The sequence below is a fragment of the Numida meleagris genome, chromosome 24 (assembly GCF_002078875.1).
Source record: "Numida meleagris isolate 19003 breed g44 Domestic line chromosome 24, NumMel1.0, whole genome shotgun sequence".
NCBI classification, from domain to species: Eukaryota; Metazoa; Chordata; class Aves; order Galliformes; family Numididae; genus Numida; species Numida meleagris.
Genome location: NC_034432.1, coordinates 1,337,689 through 1,347,365, shown reverse-complemented (window position 1 = coordinate 1,347,365; position 9,677 = coordinate 1,337,689). Strand labels below are relative to the sequence as shown.

General features: G+C 60.9%; 1 protein-coding gene and 1 long non-coding RNA gene across 2 annotated transcripts; one reads left to right on the top strand and one right to left on the bottom strand.

The window, feature by feature from the left end:
• LOC110388025 lies at nt 10-2,444 on the top strand. Its single transcript, XR_002432763.1, has 2 exons — nt 10-495; nt 1,703-2,444. It is a non-coding gene; the product is annotated as an uncharacterized LOC110388025 (long non-coding RNA).
• On the bottom strand, nt 3,005-9,640 carry RUSC1 (RUN and SH3 domain containing 1). The gene is made up of 10 exons (XM_021376814.1): nt 9,562-9,640; nt 7,483-9,070; nt 6,786-6,884; nt 6,221-6,297; nt 5,865-6,039; nt 5,635-5,740; nt 5,498-5,544; nt 4,214-5,219; nt 3,720-3,848; nt 3,005-3,615 (listed from the first exon to the last, which is right to left on the bottom strand). The coding sequence occupies exons 2-10, from the start codon at nt 8,951-8,953 to the stop codon at nt 3,447-3,449; spliced, it is 3,279 nt and encodes a 1,092-aa protein (XP_021232489.1). The 5' UTR covers nt 8,954-9,070; nt 9,562-9,640; the 3' UTR covers nt 3,005-3,446.

The window sequence follows — 9,677 nt, the reverse complement described above, 5'->3', positions numbered from 1 at the left end:
AGGGAAAAAGGAAAAAAAAAAAAAAAAGGAGGAAAAAAGGAGGAAAAAAAAAAAAACAAAAAAAAAAAAGGAAAACCTTCACTACACGAACCGTCGAGCAGTATTCAGAGCGAGTATTTGTCGTGAACTGTAGAATATATCAACTGCTAACACTATTCTTGTGTTCTGGTTGTACAGCTTCAAACGTCCGTCTCTTAATTTAGGGGGCAGCGCCTTGCAGCACCCCCCCACCCCCCCCCGCCCTGAGGAGGAATATTAACCCCAAAGGAGCTGGTCCTCACTGCGTGGAGCCGGAGGAGCTGCCCGTCCCGGTCAGGCAAGGGTTGTGGCACAGGGGGGGGCGGGGGGCACGCGCTGCCCCTGGCGATGGCTTTGCTTTTTGTCTTTCAGACGTACATATGCATATACAGTCCTGTTTTAGATGTTCTTCTAAGGAAACCGGTTTTTAATGTGCCAAGTTGTATATATCTTGCTGCGTGGATGTAAAGCAATACGGTAGTTACACGTTCCTTTTTAATGGACCAAGCTTGTCCTAATGTACATTCTTGTTATTATGATAATTATTTTACTCTTAGTGGGACATGACTCATTCCATTAACTTCTACGTGTTGATTTGAAGAAGAAAAAAAAAAAAAAAAAGAAAAAGAAAAAGGAGGGGGGAGAGGGGGGGAAAAAAGGAAAAAAAAGAAAAAAATGAAAAAAAAAAAAGAAAAGAAAGGAGAAAAAAAGAAAGGAAAAAAAAAGAAAGGAAAAAAAGAAAGGAAAAAAAAAGAAAGGAAAAAAAAGAAAGGAAAAAAAAAGAAAGGAAAAAAAAAAAAACAAAACCCTTTGAGAAAAAAATATTTTATTAAAAAAAAAAAAAAAAAAGAAATAAGAAAATAGTTTGGAATATTTTCTTACTGTAGAGAAGCACTGTACAGTCCCAGGAACCCTGAGTATAAAATACTCGTGCGTGTAGTAGGAATATCGCATGTCGGAGCCTCGAGTCGCCTCATTCTTTAGTTTCAAACGGGAATCATTGTCTCCAATGGTGTCAAACACTAAAAACAAACCAAGTTTTTAACGAATAAAGTGCGTACAGAAGCGAGACACTAGCTCTGTCATTTTATCTTTCTTTTGTTGAAAGACTAAACAAAATGTTTTTTAGACAATCAAATGTTAGGTAAGTGCAAAGACTTGTTTTTTCTTACTGGTGTAGAAATTAATGACTTTTTTTATTTTTTCGGTTATTTTATAATAACGAGAAGACCGGTGTGTCACCAGGATCGCTGTTTTAAGACCAGGAAGCACTACATTACTGCAAATAGATATGAACTCTTAGTCTGCATGGGTGTAGGCTGTGTGATTGCTGAAAATAAATGCTGCTAATATATTTCCTTTTTACAAAGCATATCTAAATAGATCATTGTTTTGATGTTAATCTTTGTAAATTATGTATTACCAATTTTAACATTGGATGTAATTGCATAAAAAAAAAAAGGAAAAAAAAAAAAAGGCCTGCAATCTCAATCCTGAGAGAGTCTAGTATTAAATGGAAAAATCTTTTCCTACCGCTGACTTCGTGGGGTGTTCTTTGGCACGGCCCCGCTCCGCCTGCGTCGCCTCCCCCCTCCCCCCCATCCTTGCACCGTGTCCCATCTGAACGGGGTCTCATTAACGGGGTCTCATTAACGGGGTCTCATTAACGGGTTCTCTCTTTCAGATCCTGGTCTGCTGGGTGAGCTCAGCCCCCGGGCACGATTGGGCAGCGTCGGTAGGGACTGAGAGCTGGGGAGCGCAGGTTGGTACACGGAGCACGGCAGCCCCCAGCACCACGCGTCTCAGCACAGGGCTTAGGGCAGAGATGTCACACGCACCCAAAGCAATGCCCCCCTCCACCCCCCATCACCAAACGAATCCTCAGAGGGGCTGGGAGCACCGGCCTCATGCTCCCTGAACGAGCAGCAGAGCGATGGGGATGGGTGATGCCGCGTCCCTTCCGCCCCGCTCCTCCCAGGGCCGTGCTCTCAAATCCTCCCCTCGGGTTCCAGCTTCCTCTGGTTCCGAAGTAATTTCTGGCAACCCATGGGGTTTTCTGCCGATGTGGTAGCACGTCGAGGACCCGTTTTGATGGAAATCAGTTTTTCTTTCCCTTTCCTGGCCTGTGGCATCATGAAAATGCCACGCTGGTCCCGTACCCTTGCATGGTCTCTTTTTAAAGTAGAGGTTCCGTGCCACGGATCGTAGTGCTTTAAAAAAAAATAGTAACTGAAAAAGTACCTGGATTAATTTCCTGCTGGTCTGACCTCATTTCAAAGTCCAGAGGCAGTCGTGGCATTCAATCAAACCTACTTAGGGCAATCCAGATAACATTCCAATTAAGATCGAGCATCCCTTGTCTAAGAGCAAAAACGCCAGAGAGAGAAATGAAAATGAGAACAGAATGAAAAAAAAAAAAAAAAAAAGATGGGCTTTATCCTCAAAGCAGGGCACCGCCTGCGTGCTGAACCATGGCTCATCTGCCCCTGAAACTGGGAATCGGGGCCGGTGCTGGGGGCAGAGCCCGGCTCCATCCCCTCTGCACCGCCCTGCAGGGCTGGGCCTGGGGCTGGGCTCCCCCGCAGCCCCCTCTGCTCCCAGCTCCCACCTCTCAGCCTCTCCTCGCCTCCAGGCCCTTGCTCCTCTTTGCATCCTCATTGCTGGGCTCTCTCCTGCACGTCCATGTACCGGGGAGACGGATACAAAACACAAAAGTAGTTGGGCGCAAATTCACGAGTCGTGAGAAAACCTTGAGGTCCTCCCACTCAGGACAACGCCAGGTTTAACTCGGAGGAAGCCGTGGGACCCTCCACCCACGCTGCACAGGGAAGGGCTCACCTGGAGCAGCGTGCAGACCCCAGCAGCTCTTGAAGACCTGCAGCAGAACAAGCCCACGGACAGCAGAGCTCCGCAGAAACCACAGCCGCCCTGGGGAGCTGGGGCCGTTCCCAGCCCCGCGCCCGCACTGACCCAGTCGCACCCGAGCACACGTGAGTCACAGCCTTTATTTCCCCTGGAATAAGCTTCTCCCCGTGGTTACAACTATTTACACAGTGTTGGGAGGACAGCACACACGTGGCTGGGGCTGGCCTGGGCCACCAGCCCCGGGACAAAGCAGGGCAGTGACGGGACACGATGGCACGGAGACAGCACGTGGGACCGTGAGCAATGCACGGGGACGGGGCCCTTGCCGGCCCTCACACGTGGGCAGCAGCTGAGAAAACACGAGCAAGAGCGGGTCCCGACGAGGGGCCGTGATGAGGTGGCAGCAGGGCTGTGACAACACGCGCAGGAGGTAATGGCAAGGAGCAGCGGGCCGGCACCGCAGCGGGATCGCCCCACAGAACCACCAGCCTTGGAGGTGGTGGAGATGGGGCAGGGAGGTGGCACTGCTGCAAGCTCAGCCGCTTCCTCAGGTCTCCTCCTCCTCACAAAATCAGAGACGTGTAGCCCACAGGAACTAGGCCAGTGCTGTTTCCATGGCAGCAGCGGATCCAGTCTTCATCCACGGTGGAGAGCAGCTGCAGAATGTCCCCTTTTTGGAAGCTCAGGTGACCGTCAGCAGCACCAGTGTGGTCACACAGCGCCCGAACCGCTCTGCATAACAAACGCCATTGGAGATTCGTGCCCCAGAGACCCCCCCCCCAAAAAAAAAAAAAAACACCAGCAGCTTTCCAGCCCCGAGCAGCCCCCTGCATCACCTGTGGGTCTGCGGCGAGTTGGACACCTTCCTCTCGGGCTGTTCTGGGGCACGGTTCTTCTCGGCCGCCAGCCCCTTCACCACCACAGCCAGGACACGGGAGCTGGGTGCCAGCCAGCTGGAGGGTCTCCTGCACACAGCAAAGGAAGCCACAGGCTCAGCTGGGAATGCTTTTCCTACCCAGCTGTAGCTACCATATAGAGAAGGCCATGAGAGAGCAAGCTCCTGGAGCCATGAATGCGTGTGTGCGCATCTGGCTGGGATGAGGCACTATGCAGTGATGGGGACACTGAAATTTTGCTCCTGATTGAATCTTGGAGTAGGTGCCGTGTTGTGTGTGCACGCAGGCCGAGCGCGCTTGCCAGGCCCAGCGCTGGTCACCAACAAGCCTAGTTCTGGTGATCTGGGAGCTGGGGAGGACCACGACACCACCACCAAGCCCCAGCCATGAGCTCCTGCTGCTCCCCCACCCCTGCCTGCCCAGCCGCGTCTCACCTGGATCTCACTGAGATGGCGTCGGGGCTGGGAGGGGAGCTCCTGGCAGAGGGGCTGCTGGCTCCGAAGAGTCGGCCCAGCCAGCTGCCCCTGTCCGGGCCAGGACTGCTGGCCCCTGGGTCGGGAGGTGCTGCCTGGCTCCTGCCTGCACCAGGCTCTGGGGAAGCAGCCAGGGGTTTCTCTCCAGCAGCTGGACCAGCTGGCGGGGAAGGTGCTCCAGTGAGAAGGACGAGGTCTTCAGGGGAAGAGGTCCCGGAGGTGTCAGCGCTGCCGCTGGAGTTCGGGCTGCAGAGTTCAGGGATAGCTTTGGTCTGAAGCAGCTGCAGCTCAGTGCTTTTAGGCTCTCTCAGAGGGGTTTGGGGTCGAGCCGCTTGCCCAGGGCTGGAATCCCCTGCAGCCGTCCGCAGCTTTGTCCACCAGACGAAGGGGAACCTTTCCTTGCTGGGAGCAGCGTAAATCCTGGAGGCCTGGCTCAGCTGGGCCCACCAGCCGCTGGGGCCAGCCCCTGTATCCCAAGGGCCTGCCTCGGGCCTGACGGCCCCCGGGGAGCTGTCAGCTCCCAGGAAAGCGCGGCTGAGCTGGTCGCCCCAGCGCAGCACGTGCTGGAAGGTCTGCTGCAGGGCAGCCCCCACCTGCGGGCCGGGCAGCGGGCTGCGCGCGGCTGCTTGGCACTCGGCCCGTGGGCTCTCCTCTGCTGCGGGTGCCCTCCCCAGAGTATCAGGGGGTAGCTCATCTTCCAGGCTGGCCCCCGCAGCGCCGCTTTGGCCCTCCAGCGGCTGCGCAGCCCCCTGAGCAAAGTGACGGGCGGGAGACGGGGGTGACTCCAGCCGACGTGACAAAGGTCTTACATCCACGGAGAGGTGATGGTGCTCGAAGAGCAGGTCGAGGTGGAAGGTCAGCACCGAGAGGGGCTGGATGAGCAGCAGCAGTTCGTCGGCAAGATGGGGGAGAGGGCCTTGGCTCAGAGCAAAGAAAGCCGTAGGAAAATACAGCACGGAGATGACACCTACGAAATACGGACAGTGCTGTACAGCTGGAAAATGTCCCCATCCCTTACCCACAGAACCCTCCCATCCCAGCAGGTCAAAGAGGGTTTTATTGAAGATGTTCCAAACTGCTGCCCCGATCACCCTCATCCAATAGGACAGCCGTGGAGAACGACGCCCTTGTGCACTGTGGAAGTCCCAGCCAAGCACTGCGTTTGGAATGGGTACAGGAGGTACCACCCCGGCTCTGCACACGCAGAAGAGGACTCGTGATGTGCTGGGGGGCAATGCATCCTACCTGGGCTATTCTGCAGGTGAGAGACCCACTGCTCCAGCTGCTTCGTACTGAACAAAGTAAAAGAAACCCAAGTTAGAGGTCCCAGGACTCCGCTCCAGCCTGCCGTCACAGCAAGGACAGCCTGGGCCAGCACTCACTTCAAAAGGCCAAGGATAAAGGCATGAAACTTCTGCCTGGTGCTGCTGAGAGGGGCCAGCCCAGCCACACGCCAGCACAGGTTGTGGAGAGAGCGGGTGTTGGGGCCTGTGGGACACACAGCGCACGGAGAATCACTGCTCTGGGTGCAAACCCTCCCGAGCCAGAGGCCGGGCAGGAAAAGGGCTCCAGGCACACCGAGCTGCTCATCCCCACGTCTCCCCACACCTACCCGTCTTCACGGAGGCTTCCACCACGCTCCAAGGGGAGTTCCTCCTCTGTCCTGTGATGACATCCTTCTGGAAGGGCTTCAGCCCGTCCTCCACCAGGCCGTACAGTGCGGGGCAGAGGGTGTGCAGCAGCAGGTAGCCCACATCAGGGCTGAGCCAGCTGTCCCCGAGCTGGGCCTGAAGGGAGGAGGCAGCGGCATGTAGGGACAGGGAGAGGGGAGGGAAAAGTCGCTCCTTCCCACCAAGCTCCTTCTGGTGGACTCCGGAGATGGGCAGTGGGGTGTGTGATGGTGCAGAGCCGCCGCCAAAGCCCCCGGAGCCCCTCCTCCCTTCTCCCCAGCCCCACCCAGGCCCTCACCTTCTGCACCACGTTCCGTGCGGAGCTGAAGTGGGCGATGACCTTATCCACGGCGGTGCTGACGGCGATCAGCAGAGCTGACGGTCCGCAGGAAGGAAAGCGTCAACACACTCGGACCGCCCACGGCACCTGCTTCACCCCACGGCCGAGACAGACCGAGGGGAACGCGGGGTGTCCCCGTGGGGCCCTGCAGCTCCTCGGGGCTGTGAGGAGGCCAAGATCGAGGCGGGGCAAGGGGCACAGGCCACACTGAGGCACCCATAGGTCTCAGGAGGGGCCCATAGGCTGTAGGAGGTGCCTATAGGCCACAGGAGGTGCCCGCAGGCCTCAGGAAGTGCCCGCAGGCTTCAGGGGGTGTTTGTAGGCCTCACGAGGTGCCTGCAGGCCGCAGGAGGGGCCCGTAGGCCTCAAGGGGCACCCGCAGGCCTCAAGGGGTGTTTGTAGGCCTCAGCAGATACCCACAGGCCTCAAGGGCTGCCCGTAGGCCGCAGGAGCTGCCCCTCTGCGGGCCCCACAGCTCTGCCCGCCCTCCCCCCAGCCCTCCGCCCCCGCAGTGCCCCGTTACCTTTCTTCTGCTCCGCCAGAGCACCGCGCCGTCCCTCCGGGCCGTCCCCGTGAGGCTGCGCTGCGCCCGGAGCTCCGGCGGCGGGTGGGGAGGGCCGGGCTGCGGGGAGGGCCGGGGCCTCAGGGCCGCTCCGCGCCGCCTCGCCCGGGAGGGAGCGGGGCTGTGGGCCGCAGTGCGGGGCCGCGCCGAGGGCACACCCACCGCGCCGGGAAGCGGGGCCGGAGCCGGAGTCGAGGCCGGGACCGGGACCGGGACCGGGCGGGGACAGCTCGCTCATGGAGCCGGAGACCGCGGGGAGGGGAAGGGCGGAGGGGAGCAGGGAGGGGAGGGCCGGGCCCGGCGGCACTCGGGGCCCGCCCAGGGCCTTTCCCCGCGGGTCGGACGGGGCGAAGAACGGCGAAGAACGGAGGAGAACGGAGGGCGGGGGGGGGGGCGGCCCCAGACCCTGCGCACCCCCCCCCGTTTCCTGAGCAGCCGCTGCCGCAGAGCTGAGGGACAGGGAAATTGGAGCGGCGCGGCCTTGTCTTGCACAGAGCAACGGGGCAGTGACACAAGGAATTGTGCCCACCCGGAACATCGGCTCCACGCAAAGCCCCGGCCCTGCAGCTCCCCCGCCCCAAACAGGTCCCACCCACACGCAGCCATTGTTCAGTGCCCCAAAGAGAAGGCACCCCCGGGGGCTGGCAGGGGCTCTTACCCTCCTGATGATTCTCCTCTCCGTGCTCAGCCTCTCCCGACCCCCGCGGGTCCCCACCGGACCCCCCGCTCCTCCAGGTCCGCGTGTCGCAGCCGGAGCGCTCCCCAGGGCGGCTCTGCAGGGGCAGCTCGGCATCCCGCGGCCGTCCCTCCGCGATGGGCTGCAGTGCAGGTCGGGGTCTCCTCCGCGCTTGGTGGGCTTCGGGGGGTGCTGGCAGCCGTCCCCCCGGAGCCGCGGGTGACCCCCAGCCGGAGCCATCCAACCCCCCCTGGGGTGCGGGTGGGCGCTGTGGGGCTGCCGGCTGAGCCTTGGGTCTGTTGGAGGCACTGCGGTAGCGCAGCTCCTTGAACGTGGTGACCTCCCTCTGCCCGGAGCTGGAAGGTCTCACCCCCCAGTCCTGCTGGGGCTGCGCTGGGTCCCGGCCCGTGGCGCTGGGCAGGAGCTCGCTGTGGGGCGGCAGCTCGGTGTCGGGTGAGAACACGATCAGCCAGTCGCTCCGGTCCACCCTGGCTGGGATGGGAGCGATCCCGGCGGCGTTCCTCTTCCTCTTTTGGGCGAGCTCGTGGAAGGAGGTGATGTTCTTCTTGGCCGCGTCTCTGCAGAGCTCAGCGCCGGGTTCTGGCGCTGCTGGCCTCGCGGGCAGGGCCGGCCGCTCTGCTCCGTGCCCGTTGAGGAGCTGCAGCCGCCTCTTGGGCCGCGGTGGGATGGGAGGGGGAACGCTGCTCACCCGCGGCCGCGGCTCGGGAGCGCTGCTCGGGCTCTGCTCCCAGCGGCACGGCACGGCCGGTGCCGGAGGCGCGACGTCGGGGTCGGGCAGGGGGTTGCAGTTGGGGTCGAGGTCAATACAGGTGTCCGTGTTCTGCTGCACGGCCGCACCGGGAGAGGTTTCGTCGTACTGAGAGTCGAGCGAGCTGCTGCTGCAGAGGCTGTCGGGGCTCTCCTCCGCTCCCTGGAGCACCGCTGGGTTGAGGTTGACGTCTCTTCCATCGCCTGTCCCAGGCAGCAGCTGTCCATCCTGCGCATCTTCCGAGGGAACGGCGCCGGGCAGATCTGTAAGGGATTGGGACCCTTCTGCCGAGAACCCTCTGTAGTACACGGACACCGGGGAATCATCCAGGCTGAAATCCGAGCAGCTGCTGACCGAGGAGGAGGTGGAAGCCGGATCACAAGGAGAGGCCGCCTCCTCCCCGGCGTCCAAGCAGGGGAAATCCTCTGGAGCCGCCTGGTTCTGCAGGCCCAGCGTCACGGGCAGCTCGGCGTGGGACTCGCAGCAGTGGCATTTCAAGGAGGGATTGTTGGAATTGGCATCCACTTGCTCGCAGCTCTCCCGACAGCTGCTGCAGCACTTCTGGTCCCCCCGCCCCATGGTGTCCTGGAGCTCCGGGTGCCGGGAGAGGTGCAGCCCCAGGGAGATGTGCTGCAGGTGGATGTGGTTGAGGTTGCACAGCAGCCCTTTCTTCGGAGCCAGCATGACGCTGTCCTGCTGGGAGCAGCGGGGCTCCTCGCAGAGCCACACGGCGGTTCCGCTCACACCATCCAGCTCCTCCCAGCGCCGAGGGCCCTTCCGCGCGGTGACAGCAGCGCAGACCTGGAGGAGAACCGACAGGGAGAGGGGGATGCGGCCGCCGATCTTCCGGGAGGCACCGAGCAGGGAAGGGCTGCGGGGATGAGCGCGGGGCCGCAGCGCCGGGATCGCTCCGCCAGGCAGGGAGCGGCTCCGAGATGCCGTCAAGGAGAAAACGCCCTTGAAACGTCAACCGGGGCCGCCGCCGGCCTCCAGCCACGGGAGAGGGGCCCCGCGGAGGCTCCGAGGACGGAGCATCACCGGACAGAGGCCGGGATCACGCGGGAGGAGCCCTCGGCCCTACGGCCGCAGCCCGGCCGCCGTCACCGCAGCGTGCCGCATTGCTCCGAGCATCCCGCTGCTGCAGCGCAGCGCTCCGGGCGGTTCGTGCCCGCACGGGGCCCCATCCTCGAGGCGACCCGCTCCCCCTTCCCAACAAACCCGAGGCCCTGCGACCACCGCTCCCGCAGCCCCGGAACCCGCAGGGGAACCCCGGCCCCCCCAGCCCCGCTCACCGCTCCGCGCTGCGGCGGCTCCGGGCGCTGAATGCGGCGGGGAGGGGCCGTACCGCACCGCCCGCCCCGGTGAGCGCAGCCCCCGTCGGGGAGGGGGGTGGGGTGGGATGGGATGG